The sequence below is a fragment of the Amblyraja radiata genome, chromosome 10 (assembly GCF_010909765.2).
Source record: "Amblyraja radiata isolate CabotCenter1 chromosome 10, sAmbRad1.1.pri, whole genome shotgun sequence".
NCBI classification, from domain to species: Eukaryota; Metazoa; Chordata; class Chondrichthyes; order Rajiformes; family Rajidae; genus Amblyraja; species Amblyraja radiata.
In genome coordinates, this window is record NC_045965.1 from 63,170,949 (window position 1) to 63,191,121 (window position 20,173).

The 20,173-nt window shown below is 46.6% G+C and overlaps 1 protein-coding gene across 1 annotated transcript in view; it reads right to left on the bottom strand.

The window, feature by feature from the left end:
• The window catches only part of LOC116977414 (vitellogenin-like), a gene marked incomplete at its 5' end in the record, with an annotated part of 82,880 nt that overhangs the window by 20,968 nt on the left and 41,739 nt on the right, over window positions 1–20,173 (bottom strand). Inside the window, 7 exons of the mRNA XM_033027842.1 lie at window positions 3,662–3,800; window positions 5,189–5,331; window positions 8,398–8,610; window positions 11,836–11,961; window positions 15,086–15,133; window positions 15,920–16,969; window positions 19,054–19,241. Of these exons, the coding sequence (XP_032883733.1) occupies window positions 3,662–3,800; window positions 5,189–5,331; window positions 8,398–8,610; window positions 11,836–11,961; window positions 15,086–15,133; window positions 15,920–16,969; window positions 19,054–19,241 (1,907 nt within the window). The remainder of the gene's footprint in view (window positions 1–3,661; window positions 3,801–5,188; window positions 5,332–8,397; window positions 8,611–11,835; window positions 11,962–15,085; window positions 15,134–15,919; window positions 16,970–19,053; window positions 19,242–20,173) is intronic.

Here is a 20,173-nt window from a genome sequence, read left to right on the forward strand (position 1 = left end):
GGTGATGGAAAAATTTCAACTAGGAGAGAAGTACTGTACATGGGTTAAATTGTTATATTCTAACCCAACAGCTAGAATATTAACAAACAAAATGTTATCAACTAAATTTAATCTCTCTAGAGGCTGTAGACAAGGATGCTCACTTTCCCCACTATTATTTGCTCTTGCAATCGAACCCCTAGCAGAAAGCGTTAGAAACCATCCAGGAATATTTGGATACAATACTAGAGACACAAGGAATAAAATCTCCTTATATGCAGACGATATACTAATATATATTACAAGATTAGAAACTAGTATTCCAAACCTATTAAATCTAATAACTTAATTTGGTCAGTTTTCGGGATATAGAATCAATTGGAATAAAAGCGAAATCATGCCAATAACAAAATTTAATTTACATACAATACAACAATCCCCTTTTAAAATAGTTAAAGATAAATTTAAATACTTAGGAATCTATGTAACTAAGACATATACCTCTTTATTTAAACTAAATTTCCCACCCTTACTGAATAAACTACATAAGAATATTCAATACTGGAAAACACTCCCCATTTCAATGCTTGGGAGAATTAATGCTATAAAAATGATTTTTTTACCGCAACTGCTGTACCTACTTCAATTAATTCCGATATATATCCCAAAAACTTTTTCAAAAAAGTCGACTCCATTGTTACAAGTTTTGTCTGGGATTATAAGAATCATAGAATAAGTAAAAAACATTTATGTAAATCAAAGATAAATGGAGGTCTGGCTTTGCCAAATTTCTTATTTTATTTTTGGGCAGTCCATATTAAAAACATGAATTTTTGGCTGGAAGAAATGGACCAACAACCAGATTGGCTAATGATGGAAAAGGAAGACTGTCTACCTTTTGAAATTGGACCGATCATATTTGCCCCCACAAAACTGCACAAAAAAACCTATAAAGAAAACCCCATAATACATAGTGGAATACGAATTTGGAAACAAATAAAAAAGATTTAAAATTGAATAATATACCACTCTGCCTTCCCATTGTAAATAATCCTTTATTCAAATCATCCTTTATGGACAAAGGTTTCACACAATGGAAAAATCATGGAATCAAAAATATAGGACATCTTTATGGAAAAGGTACTTTTCTTTCATTTCAAGAGTTACAACTGAATTATGGACTGCACTCAAATAATTTCTTCAGATATCTACAAATTAGAGATTATGTTAAATCTAATACACAAGTTTACAGGAATAGGGAATCAGAAATTCTTGATGAATGTTTGAACAAGCATCCTAATACTGAAAAACTAATAGCTTATATTTATAACACCCTACTAAATAACGAGGTACCACCGACCGAACCATATAGATACAAATGGGAAAATGAAATAGGTCATCCTATCACGAAAGATATGTGGGACGAAAGTTTACAACAAATACATCAATGTTCATTAAATGCCAGACATACTTTAATACAATTCAAGGTCTTACATAGACTACACTTCTCTAAAATAAAACTAAATAGAATCTTCCCACAAATCTCTCCTATTTGTGATAAATGTCTACATTTAGAGGCTAATTTAACACATACGTTTGCAAACTGTATAAAACTTAAACATTTCTGGACAGATATTTTTGAAATAACTTCAGAAGTTATTAATACAAAACTGGACCCAGACATAAAATTAATAATACTTGGAATATCAGAACAAAGCTTAACACTCACAACAAACCAAAGAAACTTCCTCAATTACAGTATAATAACCGGAAAAAAATTAATATTAAAATTTTGGAAAGGCCCTACAACCCCCACAATTAAAATGTGGATTACGGAAATGTCAGAGACCCTATACTTAGAAAGAATTAGACTTGTCTTAATGGACAAACAAGATCTTTTCCATAAAATTTGGGCTCCATTCATTAACTATCTGAAGGGATAGATTGGCACAGCACGAGGACCCAGCTGAAACTTGAACTCAGGAACAGATGAAAAACTATACTCTATACTTTATAACCTACGAACCTATCTCCATTGATGTATTACAGGTAACCCATTCCACCTCCCTTGTTTTTCTGTTGTGTTGTTTTTTTTTGTTTTTTTTTTTGCTTTCTTTTTTATTTGTAACTTTCTACCCTCTCTTTTTCTCGCTTTCTATAAAAAATAAAAATACTAGAAGCAGAAGTAATTGATAATGGAAAATTTTAATAATGTATGACTGATGTATATGAAAAGTTTTTTTTTTTACTATAATATGTAACTACATTTTATAATATGTCTACTTCTAATAAATAAATAAATTAAAAAAAAAAAAAAAAAGAAAAAAAAAAAAAAATATCCATTGACGGCCTTCCACAGATTCACCACCCTCTGACGTAAGAAATTCCTCCTCATCTCCTTGTTAAAGGAACGTCCTTTAGTTCTGAGGCTGTGACCTCTGGCCCTGGACTCTCCCACAAGTGGAAATATCCTCTCCACATCCACTCTGTTCAGGCCTTTCACTATTCGGTAAGTTTCAATGTGGTTCCAACCCCTCATCCTTCTAAAGTCCAGCGAGTACAACAGGCCCAGTGCCATCAGATGGTCATCGTATGTTAACCCACTTATTCTTGGGATCATTCTCGTAAAACCTCCTCTGAACCCTCTCCAGCGCCAGCACACCCTTCCTCAGGTAGGGGGCCCCCAAATTACTCACAGTTGGGAGAGGCCATAACAAATACTGGTTTTGGCAATTGTGTCATATTCCATAAACAATCTTAAGGGCCTGTCCCACTTGGACGAACTAATCCACGAGTTTAGAAGACCTCAGACGAGTTGAAAAAAATGTCAAGGTCGTGTTGACTCGCCGAAGTAAAAGACCTCCTACGACTATGTCTACAACCTCCTATGACTGTCTACGACCTTCTAGACTATGCCTACGACCTTCTAGACTATGTCTACACCTCCTATGACTATGTCTACAACCTCCTACGGCTATGTCTATGACCTCCAACGACTATGTCTACGACCTCCTACGACTATGTCTACGACCTCCTACGACCCCCCTCGACTGCAGTCTTCCACACCTAAGACCAACTATGACTAGCTACGAGAGGAAAATGATCACATGATAAAATTATGTCATGTTTGCATTTTTTTCTCGGGCCAATTACCGACCTACGACTACCTACGACCTACCTACGACCTACCTATGAATTAAAAAAAACAATTTTTTCCATGCCGACTTTATTTTTTCTCGTGGAGATTTTATATCAGGCTGGAAAAAACGCTGCGACCTACTTGAGACCACGAGTACGCGGAGACCACTCACGAGCATGAGGAAGAGTTATGAAGACCTCCTACGACCTCATGCTGCAAGTATGAGTCAAGGGCAAACTCGGCAGAGGTTGCCAATTAGGTCGTGAGAGTGGGACAGGGGGCTTGAAGGAGCGTAAGAGGTAGGCACGGATAAGTCCCACACCACCAGGTTCTTGAATTGACCAGCATTTCCTTCCTCTGATACGGGGCCCAAATCTGCTCACAATACTCCAAATGCAGTCCGACCCGTGCCTTATAGAGCCCCAGCATTAAAGTATTCTAGAGGTATTCCAGCCCCCTCGCAATCAATGGCAGCATTGCGTTTGGCTTCCTGACTACCGGTTCGACTTGCAATCGGGTTCGAGGAGAGGGCGCGAGAAGTACCTTTGGCGTTTTCACCAGAATGTCAAGGGTTCGCTGAGAAGTGGCTGCGGCCACCACGGACAGTTGGTGAGACGGACTCTTGACGTGTCTCTCAGAGAATCCCAGCATGAAGGCTAAACCCGCCAGGTTGTCAGAAATCCTGCAATGGAACGGGTGGGAATTAGTTGTCCTCTTGACGTGTTCAATACAAGACGTAGATGTGGCGAGCAACGCCCCTCCCCCAACTCCCCAGCACACCCATGTCCCACTACCCCTTCTCCCTCCCCCTCCCCCACCCCTTTACACCTACACCCCTTCCCAACACCCCAGCGCACGCATGCTCCCACTACCCCACCACCCCTCCCCCACCCCAACACCCTTACACCTACACCCCTCCCCCAACACCCCAGCGCACACATGCTCCCACTACCCCACCACCCCTCCCCCACCCCAACACCCTTACACCTACACCCCTCCCCCAACACCCCAGCGCACGCATGCTCCCACTACCCCTTCTCCCTCCCCCACCCCAACCCCCCTTACACCTACACCCAGCGCACACATGCTTCCTCAGATATGAGGCCCAAACCTGCTCACAATACTACAAATATTCCAAATACTCAAAATATTTGTCTGCCCTATACACGCACAGAACTTGTTTTCCCTCTCGTTTATTATATAGTTTACAGTGTACTATGTTTACATTTCCTGTTGTGCTGCCGCAAGTGAGAATGTCATTGTTCTGTCTGGGGGATTCTTGATTCTTAAAAGCCCTGCCCCACTGTACGAGTTCATTCAAGAGCTCTCCCGAGTTTAAAAAAAAATCAAACTCGTGGTAAGCACGTAGAATGTACGTAGCAGGTACGTCGGAGCTCGGGGACGTCACATAGCGGCTCGTAACGCTAACGGCAGGTAAGCTCGGGAAACGCGGTTAAGCTCGAGAAGACTCGTGAAGATTTTTCAACATGGGAATAGCGTTTAGTGCAAGGCAAAGCCAGCAAAGTCCGATCAAGGATAGGCTGAGGGTCACCAAAGAGGTGGATGGTAGTTCAGCACTGCTCTCTGGTGATTAGGCCCCCCTTAGTCTCAGTGGTGGGGAGAGATGGAGAGAGAGGGGATGCAGGGGTTACTTGAAGTCAAGGCCCTGTCCCACTTGGCGATTTTTTTGGCGACTGCCGGCATCATTGACTGACGTATCAGGTCACCGAAAAAGTCACGGCGTGACGCGGCGGGCAACGTATTGACGCCTGGTGTTTCCTCAAGTGTCGCCACATTTTTTTTTTATCTCCGCTGGATTTTGAAATGTTCAAAATCGTTCGGTGACCCTGATGCGTCAGTCAATGGTGCCGAAAAAAATCGCCAAGTGGGACCGGCCCTTTAGAGAAATCAATATTCGTACCGCTGGGTTGTTAGCTGCCCAGTCTGAAGGAAGGTCCTGACCCGAAAAGTCACCTATGCGTGTCCTCCAGAGATGCTGCCTGCCCCAATGAGTAACTCCAGCACTTAGTGTCCTAATGAAAGACGTGAGTTATTGAGAATGGTGCGTACATTTCTGCGGCATCTTTTATGGACTGAGGTATTTTCTCCCATTTTGCTTTGAGCTGCATGGCTGGGTGACGTTTAAAGTGACCAGTCGTAGCTTTGGCTGCAATCTTGTAATCCTGGCAGTTTATGCCCCATTTCATCACACCCTGAAATTTCACAGAGGAAAATCAAGAATATTAATTCAATTCTTAGCACAGATGATTCATTATAAAGAACTTCCATCACCTTCCTCAGAAGCATTTCCTTCGTGGCATACATAGTTCAGCTGAGAGGTAAATATAGAAACATAGAAACATAGAAAATAGGTGCAGGAGTAGGCCGTTCGGCCCTTCGAGCCTGCACCGCCATTCAATATGATCATGGCTGATCATCCAACTCAGTATCCTGTACCTGCCTTCTCTCCATACCCCCTGATCCCTTTAGCCACAAGGGCCACATCTAACTTCCTCTTAAATATAGCCAATGAACTGGCCTCAACTACCTTCTGTGGCAGAGAATTCCAGAGATTCACCACTTTCTGTGTGAAAAATGTTTTTCTCATCTTGGTCCTAAAAGATTTCCCCCTTATCCTTAAACTGTGACCCCTTGTTCTGGACTTCCCCAACATCGGGAACAATCTTCCTGCATCTAGCCTGTCCAACCCCTTAAGAATTTTGTAATTTCTCTAAGATCCCCCCTCAATCTTCTAAATTCTAGCAAGTACAAGCCGAGTCTATCCAGTCTTTCTTCATATGAAAGTCCTGACATCCCAGGAATCAGTCTGGTGAACCTTCTCTGTACTCCCTCTATGGCAAGAATGTCTTTCCTCAGATTAGGAGACCAAAACTGTATGCAATACTCCAGGTGTGGTCTCACCAAGGCCCTGTACAACAGCAGTAGAACCTCCCTGCTCCTATACTCAAACCCTTTTGCTATGAAAGCTAACATACCATTCGCTTTCTTCACTGCCTGCTGCGCCTGCATGCCTACTTGTAATGACTGGTGTACCATGACACCCAGGTCTCGTTGCATCTCCCCTTTTCCTAATCAGCCACCATTCAGATAACAGTCTACTTTCCTATTTTTGCCACCAAAGTGGATAACCTCACATTTATCCACATTATACTGCATCTGCCATGCATTTGCCCACTCACCCAGGTACAGCGTGGAAACTGGCCCTTCGGCCCACCGAGTCCATGCCGACCAGCGATCCCCGCACATCCGTTCCATCCGACACGCTCGGGACAATTTACAGAAGCCAATTAACCTACAAACCCGCACGTCTTTGGAGTGTGGGACGAACCCGGAGCACCCGGAGAGAACCCACGTGGCCACAGGGAGAACGTACAAACTCCACATATTCAGCGCCCAAGGTCAGGATCGAACCTGGGTCTCTGACGCTCTGAGGCAGCAGCTCTACTGCTGCGCCACCGTGCCGGAAATTTCTTCTGCAATAATTTACAGGCTGGTCCGGTAAAGAATGAGTTCCATTTTTACGGAACCTTTACGGAAGTTAGTGTTGTTCATACGTGGGAAAATACATAACAACCACTTGATATGGAAACTAAATCTCCTTGGTATTGTGATAAATGGCATTAAATACACACAAGACTGAAACAAAGGTTAAACATGGAGAGAGAAAGAGAGTGGACACATTTGAAGTGTTGCATTTTTGGGAGATTAATGCAAGCAAAAAGTATACAGCAAATTCACTGGAAGTTCAAAGCATGAGAAGGGATCTTGGAGAAACATATAAACATTCGCTCAGGGATTGGACATGCTAGAGTCCAGAACCCGGGGTCACAGTTTTAGAATAAGGGGTAGGCCATTTGGGACTAAGATGAGGAGGCCGATTCACTGGATGTTTTCAAGGGAGAGTTAGATATAGAGAGTTAGATATAGCTCTTAGGGCTCATGGGGAGAAAGCTGGAATGGGGAACTGATTTTGGATGATCAGCCATGATCATATTGAAGGGCGGTGCTGGCTCGAAGGGCCGAATGGCCTACTCCTGCACCTATTTTCTATTCTAAGTAAATTGCGGGGCCGAGTGGGTGTGTATTGTACAGAGGGATTTTGAGGTCCAAGTTCATAGCTTGCTGAAGGAAACTTGAAGGGGAAATGAATGGACAGGTTTGTGGGAAAGAGGAGGGAGTGAGTCTGCTACTGTTCTCTTCTCCAATGAGGTAGATAGCATCTCAGGACCCCTCTCTAGTTGTTGAGAAGATGTTCAGTTGCCTGATAACAGCTGGGAAGAAACTGTCCCTGAATCTGGAGGTGTGCGTTTTCATACTTCTGTACCTCTTGTCCAATGGGAGAGGGGAGAAGAGGGAGTGGCCGGGGCGAGACCGATCCTTCATTATGCTGCTGGCCTTGCCGAGGCAGCGTGAGGTATAGATGGAGTCAATGGATAATAATAATAATAATGGATGGGATTTATATAGCGCCTTTCTAATACTCAAGGCGCTTTACATCGCATTATTCATTCACTCCTCAGTCACACTCGGTGGTGGTAAGCTACTTCTGTAGCCACAGCTGCCCTGGGGCAGACTGACGGAAGCGTGGCTGCCAATCTGCGCCTACGGCCCCTCCGACCACCACCAATCACTCACACACATTCACACACATTCACACACAGGCAAAGGTGGGTGAAGTGTCTTGCCCAAGGACACAACGACAGTATGCGCTCCAAGCGGGATTCGAACCGGCTACCTTCCGGTTGCCAGCCGAACACTTAGCCCATTGTGCCATCTGTCGTCCCAATGTCTAAAGGGCCTGTCCCACTTGCCGATTTATTTCAGCGACTGCCGGCATCTTTGACTGACGTATCAGGCGTGACGCGGCGTGATACCGTGTTTGCCGCGCGGTGTTTTTTCAAGTGACGCAACATTTCCTTTGTCGCTGCTGGATTTCGAAACGTTCAAATTCTTTTGGCGACCCTGATGTGACCCCGGCAATTGCCGAAAAAATCGGCAAGTGGGTCAGGCCCTTAAGCCTTTGCCCAATGGGAGAGAGGAGAAGAGGGAGTGACTGGGGGGAGACTCATCCTTGATTGTGCTGGTGGCCTTGCCAAGGCAGCGTGACGTGTAAATGGAGTCAATGGAGTTGTGCCCATGACAACAAACTAAACTAAACTACGGAAGGAACTGCAGATGCTGCGTTGTTCCCCAAGGTTGATTCTAAAGTGGACGAGTGGAGTCTTTGACAAGCGGATATGTATTTAACTACATATTACCACTGCTCGATGAGGATTGGGCATCTCGGCATCGAGGCAAGCTCTCCACTTCCCACCTCCTTGTAGCTCATCCACTAAAACGTGTAAAGATCGCTGCTCCATTGAACTGTCCAGGTAGGCCTTGGTCTGGTAGCCTCTCTCATTGTTATCGGTGGCGATGGCTCGAGTGAACATGGAGAATATTGGTGACGCCGAATCTCCAAGGGACGTGGACTGCGGAGAGAAACAAAATAGACCAAGGAAGTTCGCATTATTATTCAAAATCGCTCACGGTCCATCGATCTAGTTTGACATCCTGGGATGTCAGGACTTTCATATGAAGAAAGACTGGATAGACTCGGCTTGTACTCGATAGAATTTAGAAGATTGAGGGGGGATCTTATAGAAATTACAAAATTCTTAAGGGGTTGGACAGGCTAGATGCAGGAAGATTGTTCCCGATGTTGGGGAAGTCCAGAACAAGGGGTCACAGTTTAAGGATGAGGGGGAAATCTTTTAGGACCGAGATGAGGAAAACATTATTCACACAGAGAGTGGTGAATCTCTGGAATTCTCTGCCACAGAAGGTAGTTGAGGCCACAGTTCATTGGCTATATTTAAGAGGGAGTTAGATGTGGCCCTTGTGGCTAAAGGGATCAGGGGGTATGGAGAGAAGGCAGGGATGGGATACTGAGTTGGATGATCAGCCATGATTATATTGAATGGCGGTGCTGGCTCGAAGGGCCGAATGGCCTACTCCTGCACCTATTTTCTATGTTTCTATGTTTCTATGTTTACACCGTCATAATTTCTGACTTGTTTAGTCATCACGATTTGTGCCTCAGTAAAATGGTTTTAAGGCCTTTTGCAAGCTACATTTGTCACTGAGAAATGAAGGGAATTGTTGGGACAGGTCTCCGCAAATTTGGTCAAAGTGGAGCGTGGTGGCAAAGTAGTGAAGTTGCACAATCTTAATCCTGCAGACCATCATTTACACTACTGTGCACAAATGTTTCGCACGAACATTTTTTTTCCCTGTCTTTTTCTTTTCACTGTCTTGTAGAATGTACAGGTACGTGCGATTAGAGCTAGATGTAGCTCTTAGGGCTAACGGAATGAGTTAGATGTAGCTCTTAGGACTAACGGGAGAGTTCTATATAGCTCAGGGCTAACGGAATGAGTTAAGGGCCTGTCCCACTGTACGAGATAATTCAAAAGTTCTCCCGAGTTTCCCCTGATTCGAACTAGGAGAATTACGGTAATAGCCGTTCGTAGGTACTCGGGGGGGGGGGGTCTCGTGGACATTTTTCACAGTGCTGGAAATATTTCACGAGATTCCGCGTTTCCCCGAGTACCTACCGTTAGCGTTACGAGCCGTCCCCGAGCTCCAACGTAGCCGCTACGTAAATTCTACATACTTACCACGAGTTTGATTTTTTTTTAACTCAGGAGAGCTCTTGAATTACCTCGTACAGTGGGACAGGCGGGCTAATGGAATGTGTTTGATACAGCTCTTAGGGCTAACGTGATGAGTTAGATGTAGCTCTTAGGGCTAACAGAATAAGTTAGGTGTAGCTCTTAGGGCTAACGGAATGAGTTAGATATAGCCCTTAGGGCTAAAGGAATCAAGGTATATGGGGAGAAAGCAGGAACAGGTTACTGATTTTGGATAATCAGCCATGATCACATTGAATGGCAGTACTGGTTTGATGGATCGAATGGCCTATTCCTGCACCTATTATCTATGTTTCTATGTCTATGTTTCTAATTCTGTATAGTTAATGTTTTAGTGTCCATCGAATCATAGAGTCATACAGCATGGATCAGGCCCTTCGGCCCAACTTGTCCATGCCGGCCCATCTATGCTATTCTCACCTGCCCGTGTTTGGCCCATATCCCTCAAACCGTTTTCCTATCTATGCACCTGTCCAAATGCCTTTGAAATGTTATTATACTGTAGTACCTGCTTCAACTACCTCCTCTGGCAGCTCATTCCATGTACCCACCACCCTCTGAGTGTAAAAAGTTGCCCCTCAGGTACCTATTAAATCTTTCCCCCTCTCACCTTGAACCTAAGTCCTCTGGTCTATGATCCCCGTAGTCTGGGTAAAAGACTCCATTCATTCACCCGATCTATTCTCTTCATTATGTTTTACATCTCTATAAGATCGCCACTCAACCTCTCCCTCTTCATGGAACCAAGTCCCAGCCTGCTCAATGTGTCTTTGAGTAATGTTGTTGCAAACAAGATCTTCACTACACTGTACCTCTCTCTATTTGTGTGTATGAATGAATGAAGAAGTTTATAGGCCAAGCATGTTCACATACAAGGAATTTGCCTTGGTGCTCCGCTCGCTAGTAACAACACGATATACAGTAAACAATAATAATAAAACATTAAACATTAAGAATACAACATTATAGTTTAAACATGTGAATGAAATAAAATACCAGAGCAAAAGGAGGCTACAGACTTTTGGTTATTGAGTCGAGCTACTGCTCGTGGATAAAAAGCTGTTTTTACGTCTGGCTGTGGCAGCTTTGACAGTCCGGAGTCGCCTTCCAGAGGGAAGTGATTCAAAGAGTTTGTGGCCAGGGTGAGAGGGGTCAGAGATGATCTTACCCGCTCGCTTCCTGGCCCTTGCAGTGTACAGTTCGTCAATGGGGGGGGGGGGGGGGGGGGGGGGAGGTTTGCAACCAATAACCTTCTCAGCTGATCGGACGATTAGCTGCAGCCTCCGGATGTCGTGCTTGGTGGCCGAGCCGAACCAGACCATGATGGAGAAGGTGAGGACAGACTCTACGATGGCCGTGTAGAATTGGACCATCATTGCCTGGGGCGGATTGTGTTTCCTCAGCTGCTGCAGGAAGTACATCCTCTGTTGGGCCTTTTTGACTGTGGAGTCGATGGTGGCCTCCCATTTAAGGCCCTTGGAGATGATGGTTCCCTGGGACTGAAGACTCCACAGATGTGATTGCAGTGTTGTTGATGGTGAGTGGGGGGAGGGGGTTGGGGGGGGGGGGGTGGGGGGGAGGGGGGGGGGGGGAAGGGGGGTGGGGGGGGGGAAGGGGAGTGGGGGGGGGGAAGGGGAGTGGGGGGAGGGGATGGGACCGCCCACTGTATGTCTATAAACACAACTTGACACACTGGAGGGGAGGTGGGTGTATGGAGCAAGTAGTTGAGGCTGGGACTATCCCATCGTTTAAGAAACAGTTGGACAGGTACATGGATAGGAGATCGAGTGTTTCGTTGATAAAGTTGGCGATATATTAATTTGATGATCGTTTGTTCGTAAACGCAATAAAGGCAGCCTTTGAGGGTTTGGAGGGATATGGACCAAGTGCAGGCAGGTGGGACTAGTGTGGCTGGGACATGTTGACCGGTGTGGGCAAGTTGGGCCGAAGGGCCTGTTTCCACACTGTATCACTCTATGACTCTATCTAGCTTGGATTATTTACCTGCTGCGATGAAGATGAAGACGAGGTTGAAGATGAAGATGATGAGAATGATTTTGAGTAACTCGTTCTGGATTCTGAACTGGTTTCCAACGATGACCCGAAACTCAACTGCCCTCTGTTTTGTGACTGAAATGATAAATGTTTTCATATTAACAAAAAATATAACCGGACCCATTAAGAAAATAATACTCCCAAGGGGCTCCACGCTCCTGATATTCGGGCACCCGGTACAGAGGGGGGAGGAGGGTGTGGAGGGGGAGGGGAGGGATCTCCCTGTCGGTCTGCTCCTGGGCCTGGCCAAGATGGCCATTCGCGGGCCCAGGCATCGGGTAGTCAACGGCCACGCAAGGGTCGGCTGCCTGCCCCTACGTCCGTGCCCGCGTGTCCCTGGAGAGGGAACACGCGGTGTACACGGGGACTTAACAGGCCTTCCGTGAACGCTGGTCGCCGCGGGAGATCGAGTGTTTCGTTGATAAAGTTGGCGATATATTAATTTGATGATCGTTTGTTCGTAAACGCAATAAAGGCAGCCTTTGATCGTGTTAATGCTCTGTATGTTTGTTTTATTTCCTGAATAAGAGTATTAGTATATATTTTTTAATAAGGGCAGCACGGTGGCGCAGCTGGTAGAGCCACTGCCTCACAGTGCTTGAGACTTGGGTTAGATTCTGTCTGTGTGGAGTTTGCACGTTCTCCATGTGACCACATGCGTGCTCCGGTTTCTTCCCACATCCCAAAGACGTGCGGAGGGGGGGGGGTTGTAGGTTGATGGGCCCTCTGTAAATTGCCCTTGACCGGGGGTGAGAAAGTTGAATGACGGAGACATGGTGTGTGAACGAGTGATCGATGGTCGTCGGTGGCTCGGTGGGCCGCCAACTTATACCATGCCCTTTCTCAGTAACGAAAGAAAACTTCCACGCGCCCTCTGGTGATGAGGAGGGGGACTACAGTGATTCCAGAAGGTAGCTCACCAACCTCTCTTCTCAAGAGCAATCAGCATTACGGAATGTGTAGGAAGGAACGGCAGATGCCGGTTTAAACTGAAGACAGACACAAAAAAAGCTGGAGTAACTCAGCGGGCCAGGCAGCATCTCTGGAGAAAAGGAACAGGTGACGTTTTCGCGTCAAGACCCTTTCTAAAGAAACGTCACCGATTTCTTCTCTCCAGAGATGCTGCCTGACCCGCTGAGTTACTCCAGCTTTTTATGTCTATCGTCAGTAATAAGCAGTAGCCTGGCTGATAATGCCCAGATCTCAGCAAAAAATACTTAAAATAAAGAGTTTGTGGAAACAAAGAAACACAGAAAATAGGTGCAGGAGTAGGCCATTCGGCCCTTCGAGCATGCAACACCATTCAATATGATCATGGCTGATCATCCAACTCAGTATCCCATACCTGCCTTCTCTCCATACCCCCTGATCCCTTTAGCCACAAGGGCCACATCTAACTCCCTCTTAAATATAGCCAATGAACTGGCCTCAACCACCTTCTGTGGCAGAGAATTCCACAGATTCACCACTCTCTGTGTAAAAAAATGATTTTCTCATCTCGGTCCTAAAAGACTTCCCTCTTATCCTTAAACTGTGACCCCTTGTTCTGAACTTCCCCAACATCGGGAATAATCTTCCTGCATCTAGCCTGTCTAACTCCTTAAGAATTTTGTAAGTTTCTATAAGATCCCCCCTCAATCTTCTAAATTCTAGCGAGTACAAGCCGAGTCTATCCAGTCTTTCTTCATATGAAAGTCCTGCCAGCCCAGGAATCAGTCTGGTGAACCTTCTCTGTACTCCCTCTATGGCAAGAATGTCTTTCCTCAGATTAGGAGACCTAAACTGTACGCAATATTCCAGGTGTGGTCCCACCAAGACCCTGTACAACTGCAGTAGAACCTCCCTGCTCCTATACTCAAATCCTTTTGCTGTGAATGCTAACATACCATTCGGTTTCTTCACTGCCTGCTGCACCTGCATGCTTACTTTCAATGACTGGTGTACCATGACACCCAGGTCTCGTTGCATCTCCCCTTTTCCTAATCGGCCACCATTCAGATAACAGTCTACTTCCCTGTTTTTGTCACCAAAGTGGATAAAAACAAAGTGGCCCTTCAAGCCAGCACCGCCATTCAATGTGATCATGGCTGATCATCCACAATCAGTACCCCATTCCTGCCTTCTCCCCATATCCCCTGACTCCGCTATCTTTAAGAGCCCTATCTAACTCTCTCTTGAAAGTTACCAGAGAACCGGCCTCCACCGCCCTCTGAGGCAGAGATTTCCACAGACTCACAACTCTCTGCGTAAAAAAGTGTTTGCTCATCTCCGTTCTAAATGGCTTACCCCTTATTCTTAAACTGTGGCCCCTGGTTCTGGACACATACACACATACATTAAAAAACAAACAAAACAGTGCAACAATAAGAATAAGAGTCTATTGTAGTTCAGAGCCTATATGAGGTTGTAATGTTTTACCTACCTCATCGGGGACTTTTGAACTATCTGTGATCAAACTTTGCTGGCTTTACCTTGCACTAAACGTTATTCCCTTATCATGTATCTACACACTGTAATGATTGTTCGATTGTAATCATGTATTGTTTTTCTGCTGGCTGGTTAGCACGCAACAAAAGCTTTTCACTGTACCTCGGTACACACGGCTATGAAGTAAAACTGAACTGAAACTGTCATGGCCCTGTCCCACGGTACGAGTTCATTCCAAGAGCTCTCCCGAGTTTGCCCTGATTCGAACTCGGAGATTTACGGTAATGGCCGCTCGTCGGTACTCGGGGCTCTCGTGGACATTTTTCAACATGTTGAAAAATCTTCACGAGTCTTCCCGAGCTTACCTGCCGTTAGCGAGTCACCCCGAGTACCTGCCGTTAGCGTTACGAGCCGCTAAGGGACGTCCCCGAGCTCCGACGTACCCGCTACGTTCATTCTCCGTGCTTACCACGAGTTTGATTTTTTTTTAAACTCGGGAGAGCTCTTGGAATGAACTCGTACCGTGGGACAGGGCCATAACTGAAACTGAATTGAAGGCATTGATGCAGAGTATCTGCAGACCCCTAATCCTCATTCCCTCCGTCTGTCTGTCTGAAATTTCACCAGAAGATGAAAGAGACCCTTCAGCCAACCATCCCTAATTATAAAGTAACCGCTCTATTTCAATGATGGGTTTCTTCACAATAAACCACACTAGGTACCCAGGCAGTAGGATTGCTAGGACTTTGGTATCTCCCAATGTATACCATACCGTGTTGATAGAAGTCGGCTTGAAGTGAAGTTGGAAGACATTTCCTCCCTGTAATATTGATGGAAACAAAACGTTGGTAAATAAACTGGAGACACATTTGGTTTAGTTTAGTTTAGTTTAGTTTAGAGATACAGCGCGGAAACAGGCTCTTCGGCCTACCGAGTCCACACCGACCAGCGATCCCCGCACACAAGCGCTACCCTGCACACACTAGGGACAATTTACATTTATACCAAGCCAAGCCGGTCACGGTGGCGCAGCGGTAGAGTTGCTGCCTTACAGCGAATGCAGCGCCGGAGACCCGGGTTCGATCCCGACTATGGGCACTGTCGGTACGGAGTTTGTACGTTCTCCCTGTGACCTGCGTGGGTTTTCACAGGCACCTTCGGTTTCCTTCCACACTCCAAAGACGTACAGGTTTGGAGGTTAATTGGCCTGGTAAATGTAAAAATTGTCCCCCTCGTGTGTGTAGGATAGTGTTAGTGTGCGGTGATCGCTCGTCGGCGTGGACCCGGTGGGCTGAAGGGCCTGTTTCCATGTTGTATCTCTCAACTAAGCCATTCGGCCCATTAAGTCTACTCTGCCATTCAATCATGTATTGAATTATGGATGACCGATGGTTGGTGTGGGCTTGGTGGGCCGAAGGGCCTGTTTCCGCGCTGTATCTCTAAACTAAGCCTTTCAGCCCATCAAGTCTACTCTGCCATTCAATCATGGATTGAATCATGGGTCATTGCTGGTCGGCATGGACTGGGTGGGCCGAAGGGCCTGTTTCCATGTCCATATCTCTAATAAGTAAACGAGACTCTGAATGAGATGACTGAGGGATTTTACCGATTTTGGTGATTCGGGATGAGACACCCAGGTCTGACGATGCTTCTTGACTCGGTGGATGGTGGTTGTGTAGGTCTTGGTTTGGGTTTTGATGCATCTGCCACTTTTACACGGCTTGCCGGTGCCGGCGTGACTTGCCGCCGTTGGCCATACCTCCGTCGTCTTGCGGTGCGGGGAGAGCGAACTGCTGGAGGTGTCCTCCTGCCTCTGTGAGGAGCCGGATTGTCTGCGGCGTCTCGACTCCGCGGGCGGAGAGCGGCGCGAGCTGGACTGGCTGGAGGATGACCGGCGTGAGGGGGAGCGCCTGGTCTGCTCGCTGTTCCGCGGCGCCCTCCGTGACGATGAGGAGGACGAGGAGGAGGAGGAGGAGGAGGAGGAGGAGGAGGAGGGAGAAAGGGAACTCGAGCGGCTGAGGGAGGCAGACGAAGGCAAGGTGCTGTTCCTCACGGGGACCCCGGCAGGCCGTCGGCCGAACGCTCTCCTCCTGCAGCTGGAACTGCGGCAACTGGACTGCGACGAGGACGAACTGGGGGCTTGACGTCTCCTGGACCTCCTCGAGGAGCCGCGGTGGGTGGGCGCTCGGCGCTCACCCCTGGTCACGGCCGAGGATGAGGATGAGGAAGAGAGGGACCAGCCTGTCGTCTGGATGGACGACTCTTGCTGAGCAGACGCACCTCGCTCGTTCTCAGACGTGTGTATACCAGACTGTCCACGTTGTCCCTTCTGCTTGCGTTCCAGGTGCTTGCCACGTCTGAGCTCTGCTGATAATGCGTGGCCATCACGGGATCTCGAGTTGGCCAATGATCTTCTCATTGACCTTCTGCTTGACGATTGGGAACTTGACGTAGAACTTCTGCCGTGCTTGGTGCGACCTTCCACGTGGAGCTTGCCATGCCTGCTGCTGTGTTCCAACTCCTTGTCCCTTGCCGTCGGTGTGTGGCTACCGTGAGGTCTTGGGCGCTCTTCCTTACGCCCTGCCGATCTTCTCGTTGATCTTCTGCTCGAACTTGACATTGAGCTGCTCGTGGTGTATCTGTGCAAGCGTCCCTCCTGCTGGCAAAATGACACCATTGAGCTGGTCATTTTCGTGGGGAATTGTGGACGCAGCCCAGCCGAAACCAACCTCCCTTCCATGGAACTCCGTCTACACCTCACGCTGCCTCGGCAAGACCACCAGCATAATCAAGGACCCCGTCTCACCCCGCTCACTGCCTCTTCTCCTCTCTCCCATCAAGCATGAGGCCCTGACCTCCCTACCATCGAGGGGATCTATCGCAGTCGCTGCCTCAAAAAAGGCTGGCAGCATCATCAAGGACCCACACCATCCTGGCCACACACTCATCCCCCCGCTACCTTCAGGTAGAAGGTACAGGAGCCTGAAGACTGCAAAGACCAGGTTCAGGAATGGCTACTTCCCCACAGCCATCAGGCTATTAAACTTGGCTCAGACAAAACTTTGAACATTAATAGCTCATTATCTGTTTATTTGCACTTTATCAGTTTATTTATTCATGTGTGTATATATTTATATTATGGTATATGGACACACTGATCTGTTTTGTAGTCAATGCCGACTATGTTCTGTTGTGCTGAAGCAAAGCAAGAATTTCATTGTCCTATCAGGGACACATGACAATCTTGAATCTTGAATCTTGAATCTTGAGGTACAGAAGTTTGGAAACGCACACCTCCCGATTCAGGGACAGATTCTTCCCGGCTTTTATCAGGCAACTGAACCATCCTATTACCAACTGGTGAGGGGTGGGAGATTGCAACCTTCACGTGGTCCGCCCTGTTTCGACGAATGCAACCAACCCGGCGTGCACAATCAAATAAGATCAAATGGAACAAGTTGTCCTACAACTTTAGGCTGTGCACGCCACACGCAAGAAGAAGAAGTCCTACTAGTGAGAGGCCCTGAGCTATCATCTACCTCATTGGAGACCTGTGGACTATCTTCAATCAGACTTTAGCTTGCATAAACCTTACTTTACCATCTCTATGTATGCTGTGGGCAGCTTGGTGGTAGTCATGTGTAGTCTTTCAGCTGCCTGGATAGCAGGTAAAACAAAGACGGAAGAAAATAAACGAAGGGGGTGCTTGTTTGTAAGTTAGTTGGCTAAATAAAATAATTTAATGTTCACACCGTTAGGTATAAGCTACCCAAACTGATGGAGAAACTCAGTGGATTAGGTAGCGGTGGACCGAAATGGACAGGGATATTTTGGGTTGGGACCCTTCTGTAGACTGATAGAACCATTGACTGATTGAGCACTGCTAGAACCATAGACCATTGATAGACAATAGACAATAGACAATTGGTGCAGGAGTAGGCCATTCGGCCCCTCAAGCCAGCACCGCCATACTGTGTGATCATGGCTGATCATCCCCAATCAGTATGTTCAAGAAGGAACTGCAGATGCTGGAAGATCGAAGGTACACAAAAATGCTGGAGAAACTCAGCGGGTGCAGCAGCATCTATGGAGCGAAGGAAATAGGCGACGTTTCGGCCCGAAACGTCGCCTATTTCCTTCGCTCCATAGATGCTGCTGCACCCGCTGAGTTTCTCCAGCATTTTTGTGTACCATCCCCAATCAGTACCCTGTTCCTGCCTTCTCCTCATATCCCCTGACTCCGCTATCTTTAAGAGCCCTATCTAGCTCTCTCTTGAAAGCATCCAGGGAACCGGCCTCCACCGCCCTCTGAGGCAGCGAATTCCACACTCACAACTCTCTGTGTGAAAAAGTGTTTCCTCATCTCCGTTCTAAATGGCTTTCCCCTTATTCTTAAACTGTGTGTGGCCCCTGGTTCTGGACTCCCACAACATCGGGGACATGTTTCCTGCCTCTAGCGTGTTCAAACCTTTAATAATCTTACATGTTTCAATAAGATTCCCTCTCATCCTTCTAGACTTCTAGAGTGTACAAGCCCAGCTGCTCCATTCTCTCAGCATATGACTGTCCCGACATCCCGGGAATTTTGTCCCATCGGGGCATTGAACCAGTGAACCATTAAAGTAGTGGAGAGCAAGCTTGTTGATGCTGGGATGTAGCTTTCATTGGCAAAATGGGATGTGGAACAACAGACGTGGAAACAGAAGAGGAGTTTTCTTCCAGATGGAACAAGATATTTACCTGAAGCTTATCTTTAGCATGGAAGATTTTCTTCAGTCGGAGAAGGACCATCTTGCCCTCGGCTTGCATGGTTTCGGAGGAATCTGTGTCGTTCATCTTCATCAGACGATTGACTTTTGCTAAAGGTTTGTCTCCTGTTTGCATCTGCAATTCGATTTGTAACTTTTTGATTGGAGATGAGGTAATAACTGGAAAACAAAACATGTTTAAATCTCGGTGTGTTGGAAGGAACTGCAGACGCTGGTTTACACTGAAGATAGACACAAAATGCTGGAGTAACTCAGCGGGACAGGCAGCATCTCTGGAGAGAAGGAATGGGTTCAGCCTGAAGAAGGGCATTGACTCGAAACATCGCACATTCCTTCTCTCCAGAGATGCTGCCTGTCCCGCTGAGTTACTCCAGCATCTTGTGTCTATCTTACGAATAAGAAAAAATCTCGATTACTTGTGTCACAATCAGATGGTTTAAAGGCCAAACTTTAGTTTGCTTCAGAGATACAGCGTGGAAACAGGCCCTTCGGCCCACCGCGTCTGCACCAACCAGCGATCCCCGCACACTAGCACTATCCTACACACACACACACACTAGGGAAATTTTAACACTTACAGAAGTCAATTAACCTACACGTCTTTGGAATGTGGGAGCAAAACCGAAGCACCCGGAGAAAACCCACTCAGTCACGGGGAGAACGTGCAAACTCCGTACAGACAGCACCCATGGTCGGGATCGAACCCGGGTCTCTGGTGCTTCACCACTGTGTCACCCAGTCTTGCAATTATATATACTTTTGATGGGGGGACAACAGTGGTATAAAGGAACATGGTTTGCGAATGGTTTTGGATGGTTCTAAAGATAGGACTTGAGGCTGAAAACTCCCAGTTTCATCCGAGCAGGATAATTCCTAACCCCAAGTATCGAGAAAGCCAATTTCTTCCACTTAGTTTGAAAAGAGGCTTACTTGAAATACTATTTTGAAAACCAAATGGAAATTAACAGGAAGGTAGACAAAAAATGCTGGAGGAACTCAGCGGGTGAGGCAGCATCTATGGAGAGAAGGAATGGGTGACGTTTCGGGTCGAGACCCTTCTTCGGACTGATGTCGGGGCGGGAGGGGCGGGA